Here is a 21,294-nt window from a genome sequence, read left to right as displayed (position 1 = left end):
TCCCACGGGACGCCTGCTTCTGCCCCAACCGCAACTCTTAAGGGACCACTTCATGAAAGCAGGAAACAAGCAAAGCTCTGTGCTGGGGCCGGTGGGCTCTGCGTCAGTCCTGGAGGCTGAGCTACAGGCAAAGGTACATTCCAGGTCACTCCAACCATGAAGACCCTCCACATGCCAGGTGAGTTCTAGAACAGTTCCAGACAGATGTGTGTATGTGATTGAAATAATTGTAAGTCCACAGCAAGACTCTCTATAGACTCCTTGGCTGTCCCTCAGAGCACTGTCCACAGACATATCTGAGATCAGATAGGACAAGTTGGGTCAAAGGGAGAGAGAAACAAGAAAGAAAGAATGGTCAACTTACCAACCAGAGTCGTGGTTCTCAAAGTGTGATGCCCAAACTAGGGCATCAGCATCACCTGTGAATTTGTTGGAAACTCAGAGTCAAGCACTCCACCCCAGACCAACTGGACGAGAAAGTCTGGGGGTCGGCTCAGTACTTGGTGATTCTGCTGCACGGTCCCATTTGGGCATCACTAAAGTTGGCTTCATGGTGAAGAAGCTGTGTTTTTATTCTCTCCTAATCTTTATTCTCATCCTTGAACATTATTCATCACTCTAATAGAAATACTCTATGCCTCTGCTGTTGCCTTTCTTAGGCTGTAAGTTTGTGGGCAAGCACCTTAAAGATAATGGGTGTAAAATTACTTTGGAAAAGTCCTGCTGTTGTCCAACCATTATGGTGCTTGTGTGACTCCAACTTTCAGGCCAGTAGGACTGAACAGAGTGATTGCCTTAGAATGTTGTTATTTAGACTAGAAAGATATTTATGTATATACAGTGTTGGTTAGACCCCACTCAATGTAGAGCTGCCAGCCTGGCCCATGCTCTCTTGGCCAACACTGGACTCGGACAGTTTCCAACATCTTCACCCCCTTCTCCAGCCTTGGGTGTACCTTCCAGCCCCCTTTGCATACCCACACATGTGCCATGACCATGTGGCAAACCCCACGGCTTTGAGAGCATTGTCCTGGGACAGGAAGCAGAAAAGCTGTTTAGGGTACAGGAGGGGAATGGTGAGCACAGAGGCTCATCCCAGTGCCCCTGTCCCAGACTTCTACCCCCAGGGGTTTGGCCAAACCTTTAATGGCAGGAGGGAAGCTGTCTTGTCTCTGAGACTGACAGGTCAGGGTGATGTACGCTCTACTATCAACACCTGTGGCACGGGGCTCTGCTAAAGGGAAAATGACTGGACTCTGCCTGGCATTGAGAAAGTCCGAGCTCCAAATCCTATTTTCCCAGGCCCTGATGACTGAGCAGGAGTTCTACAGGTAGAGAGTGAACAGACCAATTCATTTTAGAGGTACAGGCAAGGAATGGTGAGGTTGTCAGGGGGAGGGGATGATCCCAGTTGAGAGGGAAGACACGAAGAGCAAACAAGAAAGAAACAAGAGAGGAACAAAGAAGAGAAAGAAGAGGCTGTGGCAGCCTCCGAACATAAAGCTCTCTCCCTCTATGATGGGGTCTGTCTCTGGCTAGCAATGGCTACTCTGGATCATAATCGAGAAGAGACCCACACTTAGATTGCCCTTTTATGGGGAGAAGGAGGAAAGAGAATACATGTTGGCTTTCAAAAGGAACGTGAAGCTAATGTGTATGTGTCAGTTCTGTTCTTTAAGAGAAAATGGATCTAAAGCTCGTAGGACAGACATGGGTTTGACAGCCGAGGGGCGCCCCACTGACATGAAGACCCTGATAAAAGGTTATACAGTTTCCTCAACCCTGAGCCTTTATCTTGGGGCATGCAGTCAGGAGAAGAAGGTCTGCTTCACCCACCAAGACCAGGGGCTGAGGGCACAGGAAGAAACCTCTTTCTTTGTTCGGGAACCTGCAAATGACTTGATGGGAACAGAAACGAAGAGGTTTTCAGCATCTCTCCGGCTTCCCGGACCGGTGTATCTGGCAGAGGTTTCATGTGGGGAGAGGCCCAAGGATAAAATAGATGAAAGCAGAAACAATTGAGCGATCTGGTGGATTTCAAAGGCGCCTAATCATTTAATTACCTTGAAGGAGGTTTTCAAATTTCTGCTTTTTCTTTCTTGTTTGCTCCTCTTGTCCCAAGTTTCTGTCTTTAAATACATAAAAGCAGCTTGCATCTGCCGCTCAGAAGGAGGAAAAAAGAACTAGAAGAGAATTAAACAAGAGCCCACCATGTTTCCCAGTGCAGTTCAGAGATCCCTACAGAAGAACGCTGTCTTTAAGCGCCCAGATTGCCAGCCAGGCACAACCCCCCATCTACCTCTGGGGCTGCGAAGCCTGCCAGAGAGTCACAGCACCTCATAGGACGTGGTTCCGGAGCCCCTAAGAAAGGAAAAGGCCTGAAGGAGCTTGGCCAATGGAGCATGGTGATGAAGTAACCTACCACAGCCACCCTCAGACTCTCCATTTCACCCAAGCTGTGTTATGGTGAGCCTGGCAGACCACTGCAGCCAAAGGCCCCCATGCCTCCCTTATTACATCACCAAGTGGAAGCAACTTTTGCTCCTCTTTTGGATGTTTCTTTATCCTAAGAAAAGGAAGCTCTGAGGCCGTGTTTCTGGTCCAAGTTTGGAGGCTGCCTTCTACCCACCTCAATATGAGGGCCATTTGGAGTATAATGTAGTGGAGAAGCTGGATGGGCGTTGTAGCAGCAGTATCCTGGGAAATGTACCGAAGGGAAAAGAAGCGATAAATATTTGTGGACTATTGACTGATCCAGCTATTTGGGTCAGTGGAAGGAGGTCATTGTGCTCAGAGCTTAAAAGGAAAGCCCCTGGCTTCTAATGGAAATAAGGTGATTTTTTTTTTTTTATGTCGTTGTTTTGTTTTCTATGTTTTAGTCCCTGGGAAGAGCTATAGCAAGAATAAGAGGTAACAAAGAAAATTACACATTTGAAAGGTGATGTTATAGAAGCTTCCAGACACAAGTGTCCCCTCTCCCTGCCAGGGGAAGAGCTAATTCATAGCATGGTACCTGAAGCTTCGCTGCGGGTCAACGTTTGTCCTACATTACCCAGTTCCTGAGCATTTCCCATATGCAGGGCATTGTGAGAGGTTTCGAGGTGTGTTAGAGATCTGTAATCTACATTGGGAGATTAGTAAAATGGGACCATTGGTCTACATGATCTTTTAGATTCTTTAATTGTAAGTGGAAATAAGCCGGAAAGCACCAAGGAGGAGTCCATGCGTAAGAAGTGGTCTTACAGGATGAAGTTAAGTCCAGACTGTGGTCTCCTTGCTGTACCTACCAGGAGACTCCCCCTCAGCCTCAGGGGACACCCAGGCCCAGATCCATCCCCACAGGATGAGAGTGAGGCTCAGGCCCAGAGATTCTTCTGGAAGTCCCTGGGTTTTCATTTCCTTTCAACCTTTGAGTGTGGGGACACAGACAGGGCCTTTTTGTTAGCCAAGAGGGAGTCTGCCAGGTGGCTCTTCGGCTCTCCAGCACCATCTTTTATCCCCAGGAAGGCTTTCATCCATGCGTCTTCCAGTTTCAACACTGGCTTTGTTGACTGTCACCAGGGATGTTGAATTACCTCTTTTTTTTCCCCCTGAACAAAGAGTGCATTCAGGTGAAGTTATTGGTCTGGAACAGAGAACTGGTCGATCATTGTTGTTATTATATTAATGGCAAGTATTCTAGCATAATTACAATTATTAGAAACAGAATGCCCAATAAACGTATGTTGTTTACAGTAACTATATTCCGGTTACAAGGAATGATTTTGTTTCAACTAATGATGGCATTGGGATAACAAGGCTGGGTCTTTAGATCAACTGCCAGATCCTACATACCAAAAAGAAAAGAGACAGGAAGTCAAGGAAAGCAGAAGTAGGGTGAGTCTTCCTGTGCTCAGCCCTTCTCCCAAAGTCAGGACAGACTTCTTGCTTCCCAGTGGAATGGCCTTTCCCAAGGGCAGCCATTAACCTGGCCGTGACCCCATGTCTACTAGGCGGGAAGGGCCTCTGGTCCCTGAGTGGCTCTGGAATCCCCAGGCTCTGCCATAGCCTCCCCTGAACCCCCATCAGGCCCACACACTTAATAACAGTGATCCATAGGAAACAAAGGTGAACTTCCATGGAAAAACAAATCCACTGACAAGAATTTATCCTCCATAGACTATTGTACTGTTATTTCTCATCTAAACTGGGATGCAAAGTCAGCTGCAGCTGAAGCTGTTCCCTAGGAGCCAGACCAGATGGGCTTTGCTAGGAAGGCCCACGGTGCACAGGCTCAGAGAGAAAGTTCCTGTAGGCCCTCCCTCTTCTTGAAGTTCAACCAGCATGTACTCCAGAGAGCAGGTGTAAGATCAGAAGAGGCAAAATGAATTCTGTCTGATTTCTGAAGCAGTGCTCATAAGGTTCTCCTAACATCCCCTACCGACACCCCGAACATGAAGCTGTGGACAGATGGGTATTGTAAAATCTGCTGAACCCAATTGTCAGTCCTCTCCAAGACCGAAGTGTTGGCAGGGTGAGGACGGTCCTAGCCCCTGGACTGCTGTTTGCCCCTCGTGCTGAAATAAACCCCATGTCCTGAGATAGGACAGGCCAAGGGCATTTACCTGCTGTTGGACTCTGGAGAGAAATCGGGCCATCTACCTTATAAGTGATTCTGGCAAGAGGAGCCATTCCTGGGGCCCAACCCAAGGGATCAAAACCATCCTTGCCATGCCCTTCACCTTCCTTTGAGAAAACAAAGCCAAAGCCAGCTAAAGAACTTGCTTCCAATCCATGCACCACCCCCACCCCAGGTATTCCATTACTGGGTTGCCGTTTCTCCAGACAATTGCACTTTCCATCAATCTCGTCTGCCCCACCACCCCCCTTGAGGTTATGGGTATTTCCTTTCTGTATTATTACTTTGCTCTCTCCATAAACCAGCCCATCGTAGATCACGCTAATGGCATTATAAACTTGGGGAACAGCAAGAAAATATATGGTGCGTTACATTTTTGTATTGGGCATCATGGGTCTGAGAAGGTGAGTGTAAATTTGGGGGTTGGCTGGGGCTAGGGCTGGCTTCTTTGGAATTGATGGGGGCTGAGGCGACAGTTGTGGCGAGTGATGCCCCGCAAATCACTTATTCCTTAGCTGCCCCTGCCCTGCACTCCCCCCAGAGCTTCACATTTCCCCAATCTTGCTGTAACAACTAGGAGAATTAGAGCCCTCATCTTGTACACACACGGGGGGCTGTAAATCCACAAGCCTACCACCTGCCTCCCCAGGCAGCACCAGCCCTAAGGGCAGTCTTTCTTTTCTCTCTCAGCTCAGCAGCGTGCTTTATGTCCTTGTTCAATTATTTAAATATGCAATGAAACCTCTGTATAAAGCAGCCACTGACATGCTGGACATGGTAGATAGAAAGGCATCTTTGTGCTTTCATACTTTGGCTTGATGTTCCTGCTCCCTGCCATTAGCATTGCTATCTTTACTTCCGTGTGCATTTCCCCGAAAACCAAAACATGCGTGGGGCTGGACAGTCGACCTGGAGCCCACCGGAGCCACCTCCTAAAAGCCAAGACACTGAAGGTTTTCTTTCACTTCACGCCACGGCCACTCTCAGCCCTCAGTTCTTACAACTGCAGAATGTAGCCACAAGCAAAACAGCCTCCAGGGGAATCTGGTTCTTGAATGTATGCATTTGTCTCCAAATAATCTTGTTAAATGCAGGTGCTCTCCACCTCCAAGAGCTCGCCCTTTCCATTTATAGTTCAGAGAAATCTCTTCCTTGAAAAAAGAAGAAGAGGAAGAAGAAGAAGAAGAAGAAGAAGAAGAAGAAGAAGAAAAATATTATGTTTTTGAGGAATTCTGTATGGGGGCTAGATAATCATCTGGGGACAAAAATCAGTAAGATGATCTGGTGAAAATATTTTGTTCCTTGTCATTGTGGGAACTGAACGAGGTCATGGGTGTCCTTGGTTCTTTTACCATGAATGTGGCCGTGACTGTATGTGTTGGCTGTGAAACAAGATAGCAAACAGGAAAGTGCGTGGAAGGTGATGGAGGTGGCGAAATGTGCACTGGATTGAATCCTTGAATCCCTTGTACCGTGTTGAATCATAACAGCATCACACACTGCCTACCAGAGCCACACCGCCTGTATGACTGTACCAGGTTGCAATGCGCCAGTTATTAAAATATTAAAATACTTCCCTACTGATAGGTAAATGGCCACTTCCAGAAGGCTCCCCTTCCGGCCCCTCCAGTGTTCATTCAGTTGTTCGATACTTTGAATACCACACTTCCACCTGGTTGAGCAGGCATTGTTATCCCAGTCTAGAGATGGGAAAACTGAGCTTCAGCAAGGCTGTAAAATGACATGTCATAGTTCATCTATTGGCTTAATAATAGAACTAGGACCATAAAATTCACTGGATCCAAACCAGCTTCTCTATTCCGTGGCCAAGGAGACCCAGAGGGTTTGAGGGGGACTTGTCCAAGGCCACGTAATTGGTTGGCAGAGGTCCCATCACGGAGCATATGGAACACGCAGCTATAGGATGTCACCTTCCAGAAGAGGGAACTGCTGTTAGAGAGCAGTGGTTGGACCCGGGGCCTCTGTACCTGTCCCCCTGTGTTGGGGGCACTTAGAGCTGTTGGAGTTGCCAGGCTCTGAAGCTCATAAGGGGTGTGAAGAGCTGGACAGTGGGAGCTGATGGGGTGTTTATGGAAAAGCACACAGAGGTAGTAGCAGGGGAGATGGATCCTTTGGAAGTGAGGTAGGAAAAGGGAGTAGATGAGGGACAAGGTGCGACCTGAGCTGGTCAGGCAGTAGATGAGGAAAGAACAAACATTTGTGGAATGTTTGCTGTCTCTGTGTCAGGCACTTTATATGTGGTAGTTCATGGAACACCTCCCCACCAAAAACCCTTTGGAGGAGGAGCTTTTAATCCCCACTTCCAGTTAAGCCAAGCAATGACTAGAGCCCTTGCAAGATTCTGAAACTAGCAGGAAGAAGATAGCCTTGCATTCAGAGATCAGTGGCTCCCCAGCCAGGTTCTTCCGGTTAAGGACTCTCAGAGGTGATTGTCTGAGCCCCAGGCTGCCGTGGGGGTGCTGGGAAGTCAGGTATGGAGACACGGTCAGAGAAACAGGGAGGTTTCCCTGCACCTTCCCACGAGCAAGAGGTGGTTTTGTACCTGAGATCGCAGCGTGAGGCAGGTCAGGATCTGAGGAGCTGGGATGGGAGGAAGGGGCAGTGTGGTGGCAATGGTCCCTTCATGCCTTGCTGCCTAGGGAAAAATTGCCATTTTACATCTCAATTAGGAGGGACACTGGGGTCAATCGGCAGTACCACCAGAGGAAAATGGGCCCAGCCCAGCCCTGGGCCTCTCCAATTATTATTAATGAACTTACTCTCAGACCTGCCAACCTTTTTATATGCAAACTAGGCCTTTATGGGGCCACTGGCAATCAGGACTCGTTAAAGAACGTGTGCCAAGCCTCAGAGAGAATCTTCCAGAGGAAGAGAGGCTTATGCTTCTACCCACATCCTATCACACCCACTAGAAGCAGCCCAGCCGGAGGCCAAGTCCCAGCCCCCACAGGAGGGTGTTGCAGCTCCCCTGTCCTGCTATGCTCGGGGAGATCCTTCCAGACCCGCCAGCCCATCCTGAGGGGGTCCCGGCCCACCAGTAGGAACTTGCCTCTTTCATTAAGGGTAGGAAAGATAGTGGGTTGGCATTCAACTTCAGCTGCCAGCATGTCTGCTGATACTGAGCCATTATTTGTCCTCTCCCTGCCTTGATTTCCCCTTTGCAAAGTAGAAGGGATCCATTAGGTTGGTCCAGAGGACTCTCAGATTCGAAACACTTTCTGAACATCATTCAAGGGCAGCAACATTTTGCTGTAGGAGATGGAAGTGAGAGATCCAGGACTTGTCTTACTCCAAATGCAACCATATGCAGACATGGATGCAGCAGGAGGGAAGGTCAGGCTTGTGCTTGCTTTAGGGAGAGGAGAGCTGCCCAGGGCCTCAGGTAAAGGGAGGAGCGGAGTCAGGACCCTCTGGCTAGAAACTCCCTGCTTTTCGTGGATCTTCTCTTTTGATCCTCTGCCATCACACACCTCCTGCCCCAGTCCTGAGCTTCATCCAAGTCACTATATCATTCCTGTCTTCTACGTGTCCTGTGTTCTCATCTTGCTGGGGCGGGGGACACAGAATGGAGCTTCTAAGACTCTCTCCATGTGGGACCTCCAGGTCCCTGGAGACCGTGCACTTTAGAGCCTTAGGACCACATGCCAGGTTCACTGCCCTGCTCCTTCTCCCCTCCTGCTGGCCTGCCTCCTGCTGCTCCCCTGTGTTTTCACTGATTTTTAATCATGGAAAAATACACACATAAAACTTACCATCTTAGCTAGTTTTAAGTGCAGATCTGTGGCATTAAGTACATTCACACTGTTGTGCAACCATCCCCACCATGCGTCTCTGGAACATTTTCACCTTCCCCAACCGAACGAAACTCTGTCCCCCTGAAACACTAACTCCCCATTTCCCCTCCCCCAGAAAGCACCATTCTGTCCTTATGACTTTGATAATTCTAGGTGCTTCATATGAGTGGAATCACGTGATATCTGTCCTATTGTGACTGGTTTATTTCACTTAGTATAACATTTTCAAGATTCACACCTGTTGTGTGTTAAAATTTGCTTCCTTTTGGGGGGACCTGGGTGGCTCAGTTCGGTGAGCATCTGACTCTTGATTTCGACTCAGGTCATGATCCCAGGGTCATGGGATCGAGTCCCGTGTCGGGCTCCACGCTGATTGTGGAACCTGCTTAAGATTCTCTTTCTCCCTCTGCCCCTCTCCCCTCCTAGCAAGTGCGCTCTCTCTCTCTCTCTCTCTCTCTCTCCCAAATAATAATAATTTTTTTCTTCCTTTTAAGATGGAATCCTATTCCATTGTAAGTATATATCACATGTTGTTTATCCATTCATCCACTCATGGACACTTGAGCTACTTCCACCTTTTGGCTGTTGTGAATAATGTTACTACAAACATGAGTGAGCAAGCATCTGTTCTAGTCTCTGCTCTCAACTCTTTTGGGTATATATCCAGAAGTGGGCTTGCCTGATCTGCTGCTCCTCTCCTACCTGCCTTTTAAAATAAAGGTATGGGCAGCCTGAAGGAGAGAGGGGGTTAGTTTCATGGGCCTGGGACTCTTGCTCCTCTCTGGTCAGGCTCCATGGTAATCAAGAAGGACAGAGGTGAGACCACCCCAAATCATGGAATCAGGACTGGTAAGAGCTGAATGGGTAGTTGGAGCCCATCGGATCGAGAGATAAGGAAGTTGAGTCTCCAAGTGGGGATGTGATGTATTCAGGGTTCCATAGCTGTCCAGAAGCTCAGGAGACACTAGAGTGTGGGTCTTCTCCCTCCTAGCTTTCAGTGACAGAAGGGGTTCATGTTTGCCTTCAGACCCAGGAGGGACAGCTGCCAGTTGCCTGATTGCCTGCAACCCCTCCAGTCTGCTGTTCTGCCTCAACCTCCTTTCTGCCTCAGTCTGCTGAGGAGGAGTGCTGGGGTCAAGAGCCAGCAGCTTCTGCTGAGGGCAGCATCCTCAGGAGGGATGTGTATACCGTGCTTTGAAGCCATCTGTCTCAGCATGCCCCGAACAGTGCCACAGCAGTAGTCTGGGGGATGGTCTGTCTGGGGGACCCAGGCCCTGCTTGTGTCCTCACTCCTGCCCATGCCGATCAGGCCTGGCATACTGACTCTCTTGTACTCGGCTCCTCAGAATCCAGCCACACGCCAGCCCCCACCTCTGCAAAGAGGACAGAACACCCACACTCCGTATTTGACCCATTCCCCGCCTCCCAGCCCTTCCTGGACAGAGCTGATTGTCTCAGGGAAAAGGGCGCAGTCATTTCCTCCCTCCCCCAAGGCCCAACGGACCCCACTCAGCCTGAGGAATGAGTGTGTTCATTGCTAGCATCCCAGGGGTTCTCCCTGTGTATCTTCTCTGAGGGGCATTTCCTTGGGGTCAGGCCAACCTCAGAGGGCAGTCAGAAGCTTCTGGATCTTAAAAGGCCTCTGGGCCTCATGCCAGAACATTCCCAATTGCCAGACTCAGCCACGTATGGAAGACCCTCCTGGCCCCCCCACTGCTGTGGTCCAGACTCACATTCCAGAGCTGGGGCCCACAGCTCACTTGTGGAGGGTCTCTCTGTCCCAACTCTTGGCAGCCTAGGACTGAAGCCCGAAGTACGACCCGGGACACCCAGCAGCTGAGTGTGTCTCCGCTAGGGTCGGAGGGGTGCTGGGAAGAGACAACCAGGAGTGTCAGAGTCTGGAGGGCATTAAATTGAAAACTGAAGAGGGCAGGAGACAACCTCAGTGAGAAGTGGCCTCCAGGAGGTGACTGTAGAGTCTGGGATTTCTCGGACCATTCCCTCCCACACAAAGGCTGAGGATGGGCCCCAGTGTCTTGAACCTTCTGTGGGTGTGTCCGAGGGAGGGTGGAGCAGGGTAAACATCGGGGCTGTGTCCGGAGAGACCCCTGCACCTTTGGCTTCCCGCTCCCCAGCCTGAGCTGTGCTGTCTGTTCCAGGACTGCCCCCAGCTGCTGCGAGTGGACAAGATCCTGGTACCCGTGGAGGTGATCAAGCCAATCACTCTCAAGGCCAAGAACCTTCCCCAGCCACAGTCTGGGCAGCGCGGGTATGAATGCATCCTCAACATCCAGGGCAGCGAGCAGAGGGTGCCCGCCCTACGCTTCAACAGCTCCAGCGTGCAGTGCCAGAACACCTCTGTGAGTGCCCCTAGCCCTGCCACTCCCGGGCCGCCTGAGCCCCCCTCGTGCACCCCCAAATCAGCTCAGCTCTGCAGGGCTTCCCCAAACACCCACAAAATGAGCTCCCTGCCTCACTGCTTCCCCCACCCTTGCTTGCCCGGCCCAGCCTCTTACGCCCACCCCGGCAGAGTGCTAGGCTCTGAGGTCTGTCTGCCCATGGTTATGGTAAAGAGGGTCCTCTGTCAAAGGCAGGGGCTGCGGTGGCAGGGGATTATGGACCAGCCATGGGGCTGCTGAGTGCTGTCCATGGGCAGAGAGAGGTGTTTGCACGGTGTGTTCGGCTCCGGGAACATCCGTGTCCATCCTCCTTCCAGAGACCAGCTCTGGAGTCCCTGGGCCCTGTCCTCCCACTGGGGCTGACCCGGGGGCCTCATCTGACCCGGCAGAGGCCCCCTGCTCCCTTCGTATCTGCACAGAGGCCATTTCCCAGCAAGACAGACCCAACACCTGCAAAGGGAGCAGTGGAACAGGATGGAGCTAGCCAGGGGGGTGCTGCTTGGATCAGCACAAACCTGCCCGGGGCTTAGAACATCCACATCAAGCCCGTGCCCGACCAAAGACAGGTCAGCAGCCCCGGCATCACCTTTCCTGCGTGGCTGCTCCCCTGCCGACCGTGTGGTCTCCCCAGCCACTGCTCTGTTCTCTCTCTCATCCTCTTTCTGGGCCACCTCTATGCACCCAGACCGCTCAGAGACAAACATTAGGCTTATAGACTCACAACATGTTCAAGCTGTAGGAAACCTTAATATTCTTCCTCACTGTGCGAATGAAAACCTGGAGGCCCAGAAGCAGGGGCAGGTTTAGATTCGTGGGGCTGAAACTTACACAATCTGGGGGACCCTCTTTTATGAATAAAATGTAATAAATACAAAATTTGATATATAGGCAGGCCTGAGAAGGGGCTGAAGTTCCATGCGCCTCAGGGTAACCCACCCCGGCCCAGAAAAAGTTCGAAATGTCTAAGGTCACATGGCTAGGGAGGGGCGGGGCTGGGCCTGGATTCAGGGTCTCCTATGTCACACTGCCTCCCATTCATCCTTCATGTTGCTGCGGGGTGCTTATATGTGGTGACTGTATGTAGGGATGTGATATGGGACCAGGAGAGTCCTGAACAAAGCAGCTCACGGAAAAACTCTAAGCGTAAGTGGAGGTCAGAGAGGCCCACGCTTGCCCAAGGTCGCTCAGCATTACACGGATTGAACTGGCAATTAATGTCCCAACCCCTAAAACCCCAGATGCGTCCCCACAGCTCCCACAGGTACATCTCCCTCCTGTCCTGGTGGCCAGGCTGTTTGGCAGATTTCTGCAGCATTCCAGATTAAACCCACAAGCAAATGGGATATTAAACACCTCCTGTTTCCTCATAAATCCTGAAGCCAACCAGACCAGCCCCAAGGGTTTGGCTCAAGTGATTCTCCCCTAAATAAGCAAGTTCCTGTGGGAAGAAAAAGCCTGAGTTCCACATGTGAGTCAGCAGAAGGCAGATAGGGGTTTAAACGACGTAGAAAAGTCTGTTTCATCAGAGACACTGCCCCAGGGAACCTGGCCCAAGAGGGAGAACAGAGTCTGTGGCCTCTGATGATGGAGAGCCCTTGTTCCCCAGACACAAGACTGGGCCTCATGGCCCCGGGCTTCATCTGGCTCAGTTAAACAGACGAGGGCACCCCATATAGCAGCCTGAGTTCATCCTATAAACTCCTTGGTCAGAACTCAGTGCCTTGGGACCCACTGCCTTTCTACGAATGGCCCTCAGCACTCCTGAGCCAGACCTGACTCAATGAACGAGCCCCCTAGGGGTCACATTGCCCTGACTGTGGGGGCAAAGTTGGAGCCTCCTGAGAACACAGAATGGAGCCCAGCATCCCTGACAGGTGGGGTGGGTCCCTCGTCTGGGGTGCCTCCGCAGGGTGCCTCTCCCGACATCCTGGTCAGTACCATAGGGGCAAGGGGGAGGTGCTGCTGGACATCTGCTTGTCTGACGTTGAATCCTAGGGATTGACAAAATCTGCCGGTCACACACAGCTCCTTACTTGGGGATTTCACGATTTGGAAGCCTGATGCCCCAGGACACAACGGTCAAATCTGCTTTCAGCCCTGAGAGGCCCCAGGCCCCCCATAGGGGTCTTGCCCAGCTGGCTGGCTTCCTGAGTGCAGGGGCTCAGGCAAGTTCAGATCCACTTCCAGGAGACTTCTCGTATCAGCAGGACCACAGTAGAAACATGACATTGGGGCTGGAGGCCTGCGGCCCCAGGCTCTGACCACCAACGAGAGGACATGATTCCCAGGCTCCCTGCACATCCCCCTGCCGTCCCTGCAGGACCCTGAACTCTGGCCCTTGGAGCTAGGAATCTGTCTGAGGTCTCCCACTTGCCATGGGCTGGTTTACAGTATCTTACTAAGGTTGCTGCTCCCAAAACAGCTCAGCCTCTCTTATTTCAACACGCTCATGAGGAAGGTGATGGGGAAGTTTGTTTCTGTACCATTTTAAAGTCTTAGAATGTGAGGAGACAGGAGGTATACCTCACAAAGGGTAGATTCCAGGAAAAGTTCCCTGTATCTACCAGAACCTGCTGGAATATCATGCACTTCAGGAGGGCTCAGCCCTGGCTCTTCCCAGGAGCCTCTCTTTTTCAAGGATCTCAGTTTAAATGCAGTTCTTGGCCAGGATACCACTTGCCATCAAGTGACGTCCTTAAAAAACTTTGGGGTCATAATCAGCCGCAAGCCTCTGTTACCATAGTTATAGAGGACAACATATTACCAGAGCAGGAATAGACTTGAGAGGGTGTCTGCTTGTGATCTGTAACAGAGGGGAATCTCTGCAGCCCAGAGAGGGCATGTGACCAGCCCCAGGTTACACAGCAAGTAAATAGCAAATTCAGAAGTTCAACCCAGCTTCATAACACACACCCCCACCAATCAAAGGTTGGGCAAAAAATAGCAACTGAGTGCTTTATACCCAGCCTTGGTGCTATCCTTGGGAACAAGGTCTGATGTGCCTCAGACAGGACTGTGGGAGGAGTTTTGTTGTTTCACTTCTTCAATCCCTGAGCTTTCTGGAATGGAGGGGGGCCACTGGAGAAATCCACAAAACCCCCGAGTTTGTGATGACAGAGGAAGAGGGGTGACAGAGATCTCAGAGGAAAGCAGAGAAGGAAAAGAGACACAGGAAAACTCCACATGGGTGGGATACTAGGCTGAGTGGGCAGGCAGTTCGTCTCCAGGCCACATTTTGGGGACAGGCCCTGGGCCATCGCTGGAGCCCTCGGTGCGGGGGAGGGGGGCAGCAGTGGCTGTAGGAGGAAAACAGGGCAGCTCACAGGCAGCAATTGGAGGGAGGAACAACTGTGGGTATTCTTGGCCTCCTTTAGACCAAGGCTCCAGGGAAATGACAAGTGCTTCTAATAATAGTGCCCAGTCCCCGCCTCTCAGGCACCAGCAATCACAGGAGCAAGAGGGCCGCAGGGGGCAGCCAGCTCCATCCCCTCCCAGCCTCCACCAACCCACAGCAGCGGCCCATCTCCTCTCCGTGTCCCAGTTTACTAGGTGCAGAACAAGGATGGGGAGGTAACTTGGCCCCCTCCCTGCTTTACTGGAACACAGCTGGGAAGGGGTCTGCTGAGCCATCGGGGGTCCTGGGGATGGTCTCGGAGGATACACAAGCTTCTTCCGTTGTTCAGATCTGTCCGCCTGAATGGTAGAATTTTCCAGCACAACATCTCAGAGCTCAGAACAGGGAATGGTTAGTGGAAAGAATGTCCAAATTAAATAGGTCTTGTCTTTGCTTGACAAGGTAGAGGCTCACCCTTTCCCGAGGTAATGAACAACATCATCCCCTAGCTGGGCTGTGACGTGCCAGACCTTGATTGAGACACTTAACCTCCTGGCCCCTGAGAGCCTGAAACATTCTCCCCTTAGTTCTGGGTTTTGTGCAGATTAACTGCCCGCTGATTGCAGAGAGCTATATAAATGCTAAATGAAGCAGAGGTGGGGGTTCCTGGGGGATGGGAGCCAGTGGTCCAGGCTCCCCAGCTGTCGGCCCCCTCCTGCTGCAGGACGCAGGTCATGGGGGAAAAAACTTCCAGGAATGACAGTGACCTCCCTAGAGAGGGAGGAGGTGGTGGGGAGCACCAGGGGTTAATGGCTTCTATAATATTTCATAGTCAAGATCCCAGGAATGGGCGATAAAAAGATAAAGCAATGCCAAGCATATTTGATCCTTGAAGTCTTTTATTTTCAATTTTCCTTGAAAATTAAATGCGTGCAAACACACACATGCACTCCAAAACACATAAGCATGCTCGTGTGCGTTCATCCCATATGTACCAAGAGTCTGGTGCATAAACACTCAATAAATGCCTGCTATTATTACTTCACATAAACACAAACACAGGGAACACAAGCATATTTTTGGACGGCATCCCCAAATGTATATGCGTAGACTAAACACACAGTCATATTTGAGTGCTCATTCCTTGTGACAGGCACTGTGCTCAGCGCATTGGATGGTTATCTTGAACCCTCAAAAGAGTCCTGTTGGGTCTGCACTGTTCATAATTCCCACGTCACAGATGGGGAAACTGAGACTTACATCATTTGCTCACATTCACACAGGCGGTCACTGCAGAACCCCTCTGTTGCGGTATGTGCCCGTATGTGTGTGCATGCGTGTGTGAACACACAGGTAACAGATTTGTGCTGTGAGTTCTTCTCAAGTCAGCCGCATGTGAATACGTCTGTGCACACAAACACACGTGCATACATATGCAGAATCTCTGGGGGATTTCTGGGCCTTTCTGAGAGAGGCCTGAAGGTTCTATTGATCTTTGGTTGACGGGACCCCTGGTCACCACCTGCTGCTTCCACATTGAATCCTGGCCAGACCCAGGCCTGAGAAGCAGGAGCCAGGCTTGGATCCTGACTTAGGCACCACCAGCATCCCTCCTAGGGGTAGAGGCAGAACAGCCTCAAGCCAGCCCTTAGCACCTTCCCTTAGCAGTCTTCCTGCACTGGGGCCTTGGAGGAGGGAGATGGAAACAGGGATGGGAAGGAGAGGAAGTGGAGCTTGGCTAGGGGAGGGAGTGGGAGGGAGATCTGGAAAAGTCTGTCCCTCTCCCCTTCCCTCCCTCCTCTCCCCCACCCTGTCTCTTGCTCCTTCAACATCTCTCCACCCTCAGGCCGCTGTCCCCTGCTTCTAGCAGACCACAGGGAGTGTGAGTGGTGAGTCTCTAACTCCCCGAAGTACTGGAGTCACAGAGTTGCCTGTTTGAAATGCATTCCCATCTTCCAATCCAGCAGGTGTAGGGAGAGGCCCTGGGATCCGTGGTTAGGCCCTCTGAGTGATTCTGAAGACTGTGGCCCACAGACCACCCTGAGAACCACCAGTCTAGAGAGGAAGAGGTTTTGTGAGAAAGCTCGGGATGCCTTAGAAGGACTCAGTCTGACCCAGAAGCAAAGAACATCATCTCTGGGGAGTTGATCAACTGCACTACAGGGCAAAGGGCTTATGAGTCACCAGCTGAGCTGAGCGATCATGAAAGTCCCTGTGGTTGTTTCTTCAGGGCTGGGGAGCTTTGCTTTATTCTATGGCTTGAGCCCAGACCCTGGTGTCGCGGGTCACAAGGGAGATTCTATGAGAGAGTGGATGGTACAGAGCAAACCACCACCACTGTGGGGCAAACACTGAATGTGGCTCCCTGGTCTGGGCACGTGTCTCCAGGGAGTTAGTGAAAAATTTGGGAATGCTAGGGTAGAGCCTGAAGAAGGCTAGACAACCATCCCACTGATGTTGTGTATGAGGATAGTGTCATGACGTATTCACACTGGAGCACGTTCTCAGCAATAACTCAGGAATTTAGGGCGATTACCCAGGTTAGGATTGTAACATCTCCTCTAGAAGTCTCTATGGATAGGCTCCAGAGGCAGAGGCACCATCTCAAGCCCTGAGACCCTCCACAGGCTGTGCGTTCCCAAGGTTCTGTAGCCTCTTAGTGAGAAGCCAGCAGCTCGCTTGCTCTGGGGAGGGGGCACCAGCTACCTCCATAATATCCATCAACACCCCCACGCTCCAGCCCCTCCAAACTTCAACTGAGTTGAAAGAGCCTTTGGCTCTGCAAACATCACTTCCAGCCAGGTCTCTTGGACTGAACCCCTCTAGCAAATTGCCAGCCCCCAGCCCCTCCTCTGCAGAAAACCTGTCTCTGTTCCATTCCTCCATTCACCCCCTGTGGAGGGCAGAGTCTGGTGGAATGATGAGAAAATCACCAGGTACAGATTGGAAATGCTGCCCTGAGCAGGGTCTGATTCCCTGCCACCTACCTCCTTCTCTGGGGATTGAGAAGTGTCTGCTGTCAGAAGGCAGATGTGGGGGGGGCCGGCACTCCCTGTTCCCTCCCTGCCCTGCCCTAGCACTCAGTCCCAAGGATGAGACCCTGCCAGGTGGGGCACTGACTCCGAAGAGAGCTGGGCAGGGACCCTGTCCAGGTCTAGAGGTAGCTCCCGCATGGGCAGCCACAGAGCTGGGGCCTGGCCTCTCTGAGCCAGTGCATGCCTTTGGAGTCTTGACCCAAATTCCCAGGTTTGGTCCCTAGGGTGTCCACAGGATTCCCCACCTCACCTCTAAGCCACATCCAGCTCTCCTGACTCCTAACTTCCATCAGCTCAGCCCCTGAAGAGTACGGCCCCTTCATTTCTAGTGCCTGCACCCACTACCCCTGCCTGGAAATTGATCAGCCCTCTCTAGGTCTTTGATAAAGCACCCACCTCCTCTGACCTTGTCCTAGGAATTAACATTCCCAAGTTGAATCAAGGGCCTGGTGGGGCCTAATGACAAGGTTCCCCTGGACAGTGAGGGAGGAAGATGGGAAGCGACAGCTGGTGTGAGCCAGCGTCCATGGAAGGGGGTTGGGTAGCTCCGCTCTAATCTGCTCTGTGAATCCATATTCCAAATGGGCCCCATCCAGGCCTGGCCCCTCCCCTGCCTTAGTATCCTGCCCCCCTCCGCCCTACCCTGTTCCCCAAACCATGCTTCCCCACACATGCCCTCAAACACAGACACAGTCTCAGTAGGTCCTTAGCCCCAAGCACCTCGCAGGCTCCAGGCCAAAGAGCTAGCTCTCCCTAGAAATTTCTGTAACCCAACTTTTTTCTTTCCTACCCCCAACCTGCCTGCAGTATTCCTATGAAGGGATGGAGATCAACAATCTGCCTGTGGAGTTGACAGTTGTGTGGAACGGGCACTTCAACATCGACAACCCAGCTCAGAACAAAGGTGTGGAAGGTGGACCCCGGCGGCAGGGAGATAGGGCAGAGGGAGGGGGAGGCCCTGCATTCGAGGGCACACATTATTCCATCCCTGCCCCAGTGGTGACCCTCTCCCTCTGTCTCGGAGCCTGCCCTCTATGCCTGTGCACTGCTCCGTGACCTCTCGGGTGCAGGGCCACCATGGGCAGGGGTCCTGGGTGTGGCAGAGTGAGCAGGACTGGCCACAAGAGCCCTGATGATTCTGGAGGGGGACCCACTTCTGATTAAGTTTTGCTGCCTGGGGCCCAAGTTCTCTTTTGCTCTTCTCTGTGTCAGAATGGCTAAAGGGACACGGCTGCTTGGGTCTCATCATCCGAGGCTGGGACTGCACTCCTTGTCCACAGTCCCATCCCCTCCCGCTTCCCCTCTGCCCTTTGCCCGCAGTTCACCTCTATAAGTGTGGAGCCATGCGGGAGAGCTGTGGGCTGTGCCTGAAGGCGGACCCGGACTTCCAGTGCGGCTGGTGCCAGAGTCAGGGCCAGTGCACCCTGAGGCAGCACTGCCCCGTTCACGAGAGCCCGTGGTTGGAGCTGTCGGGCGCAAACAGCAGGTGCACCAACCCCCGCATCACAGAGGTAAGCCATGGTCCTCTGGGCCGCTCCGGGTGGCCGAGCCGTGCCCTGCCATGGCCTGGGGCCTCACCAGCCATGCCCCGCCCTCGTGTCAGCCACCCCAGTGATTACCAGGGCAGGCTGGGGGCATCCTCGTTTTCCTGCCCGGCTTCTGCAGAAGCTGTGGGTTTGGTCCAGGGGTGTCTCCCTTATCAAGGAAGGTTGAAAACAGAGAAGGGCTCCACTGTCCTGTTGGAGTCTCCATGTTAACAGTGTCAAAAATGACTCTAAGTCCTGGCCACTCTCCCTTTGTCTCTCAGAATCTGGGTGATGAGGCTGTTAAGCTCCATCGGGGACAACCTCACCGATCATTCAGCCATGAGCAGAGGGTGCACGGGGTTCCAGGGCACAGAGCCCAGCCCTCGGGAGGTGGAGAAGGTGGAAACGGTGAGACCTTGGGACTCACTCAAAGCAAGACCTAAGCCGGTAGATGGCAGAAATGGATTTGGAGCACAGTTCAGGGGACATAGGCCATGGAGCAAAGACCAGTGAGAGGCAGGGAAGAGCTAAACGTGCCGAGAACAGGGCTTGAATCCCAGCTCTGCCAGCCAGTTGCTGGGTATCCCGGGGCTAATTTATCACTACCTTCGTGCCTCAGCTTCCTCACGTGTGCAAGGGGTCTAAGGTTCCATCTCACAGAGGAGTCACAAGGATTGTCTGAGATCCGCACCATGCAAAATGCTGGCTCTGTGCCCAGCCCACAGGGGTCTCACCATCCTCCTCCTCGTCCATCATCAACGTTGTTAAAGCTGTTGTCATCCATGTCTACACCGAGGGGTTCACTGCCCCTGGGGTTTCTTTAGGCCACTGGTGTCTTCATCTCCCTACTCTCCACTCCTGGCAGAGAGACCCCTCAGGCATCACCTCCCACCATGTTCCCCTGGTACAATAAAGAAGGGGCGTGCATGTCTCAACAGCTCGACCCTCTGGGCCTCTAGCACAGCGTTTGTACATTATAGGTACTCAATGCCCCCTTGCTCTAGTGGCTGCTGATTTTAATAACAAAGCAGAGAGGGGCAGAGAAAAACACAGGAAAGGGAGTTCTGTCTCGCCTCCATACATAGTAAGGATAGACAGGTATGTGGCTCTGTGCAGAGTTTCACAAACACACACGTATCCAATAGCCTGACCGTGGCAGTTACCATAATAGGCCGGATGTTGGTGTGGTCCTTCACAGTTTGCGAAGCAGTTTCCTGTCCCTTGCTTTGTCCGTGCTCACAGCGACCCCCCCCACATGGTTCCTGGGGCTACCACCACACAGTACCGCAGACGGAGGGGCTTCAGAGACAGAAATTTGCTATCTCTCAGTTCTGGAGGCTGGAAGTTGAGACCCAGATGTGGGCAGGACCGGTCCTTCAGAGGGCTGTGCGGGAGGACCTGCCCCAGCCTCTCTCCTGGCTTTTCTCCCTGAATTTTTCTCATTGTCTTTCTGCGTGTCTCTGTCCAATTCCCTCTTCATATGGGGACACCCACCAGTCATGCTGGATTAGAACCCACCCTAATGACCTCATTTCAACTTGATTACCTCTAGAAAGACCTTTTCTCCGAATAAGGCCACGTTTGGAGGTACTGAGCATTTGGACTTCCACAGGTGGATTTGGAGAGGACACATTTCAAGTTATAATGCTTGGCAAAGCCAGGGTTATCAGCCCCCTTTCCCAGATGCAAAGAGTAATGCCCAGAGATGCTAATGTCCTCACACCAAAGCATAAATCAAATGGTCCCTGAATCCCTGGTCTCTGGATTCCTAGATTAGCGCTCTCTATCACCACAAAGGCATGACTCCCATAGAGATACTCCCTCACCCCTCCGCTCACAAGCTGTGCACACTTTCAAGTGATGGAGAAAGGCAGGTAGGGAGCTTGACCTTTGCGAGTGCGCAACCTCCTCCAGCATAGTGGCCCCACGGTGGTGGCCCTCTGTATGTGCCCCCCCCTTCAGTCCCTTTGTCCTCCGCATTCCTGGTTTTCCAGACACGGGGAGTCTCCCTCAGACTCTACTTCAGTCTCCTGCATGGGTAGGAATCTCAACAGCAGTTCTCTAGTTGGGGCAAAACACATGCATTTAACCTGGGGAAGGAGGGCACCTGAGCCCTACGTGCCCCAGTCCCCCTCCTTTACAACTTCCCCCACCCGCAGAGCCTTTAACGCAGAACCACCCCCGGGGGCCGCCACACGTGACTGCTAACCGTGTGTCTGCAGCAAACAGTACGACTTGCTTCCTTCTTGGCCTGAGACCAAGAAAATCACAGGGAGGAGATGGCAAATTAAACAAATCTCCCTGTGACGGAGGCTATTTACTGGCTCCATACTGGCGTCAGCCCTCCGGGGAGCCCGGGGAACCAAGGACTGGGCCAGAGATAAAGCTCCTTTTTCAGGACAACACGCCAGGGCTGGAATATCATGAAGCCACTCCTGCCAGGTGCCAGTGGGGCTTTGGGGACTGGCTGGACAGGCATTTGAGAACATACCCTCCGCCTTCCAGCCCTCCCTATATCTGCCCGCCTCCCTCTCACAGAAACGGCCCCTGCCTCCGAGGGATCTGTC

At 52.1% G+C, this 21,294-nt stretch overlaps 1 protein-coding gene and 1 long non-coding RNA gene across 9 annotated transcripts in view; one reads left to right on the top strand and one right to left on the bottom strand.

Annotated features, from left to right (window-relative positions):
• The window catches only part of PLXNA4 (plexin A4), a 594,729-nt gene that overhangs the window by 501,904 nt on the left and 71,531 nt on the right, over positions 1-21,294 (top strand). For all 6 annotated transcript variants that reach the window (XM_045052764.1, XM_045052766.1, XM_045052767.1 and 3 more), the window contains 3 exons: positions 10,593-10,793; positions 18,009-18,105; positions 18,522-18,712. In XM_045052764.1, coding sequence (XP_044908699.1) covers positions 10,593-10,793; positions 18,009-18,105; positions 18,522-18,712 — 489 coding nt within the window. The remainder of the gene's footprint in view (positions 1-10,592; positions 10,794-18,008; positions 18,106-18,521; positions 18,713-21,294) is intronic.
• LOC123384035 lies at positions 3,156-13,611 on the bottom strand. 3 transcript variants are annotated; one of them, XR_006594585.1, is made up of 3 exons: positions 13,232-13,611; positions 7,182-7,274; positions 3,156-6,318 (listed from the first exon to the last, which is right to left on the bottom strand). It is a non-coding gene; the product is annotated as an uncharacterized LOC123384035 (long non-coding RNA). The 3 variants fall into 3 exon arrangements; XR_006594587.1 differs by having other exon boundaries at positions 3,156-3,590; positions 13,232-13,601; XR_006594586.1 differs by having other exon boundaries at positions 3,156-7,274.

Source organism: Felis catus, chromosome A2 (genome assembly GCF_018350175.1).
Source record: "Felis catus isolate Fca126 chromosome A2, F.catus_Fca126_mat1.0, whole genome shotgun sequence".
In the NCBI taxonomy this organism is placed as follows: domain Eukaryota; kingdom Metazoa; phylum Chordata; class Mammalia; order Carnivora; family Felidae; genus Felis; species Felis catus.
Note: the sequence above shows the minus strand (reverse complement) of the source record. Positions and strands in the feature narration are given on the sequence as shown.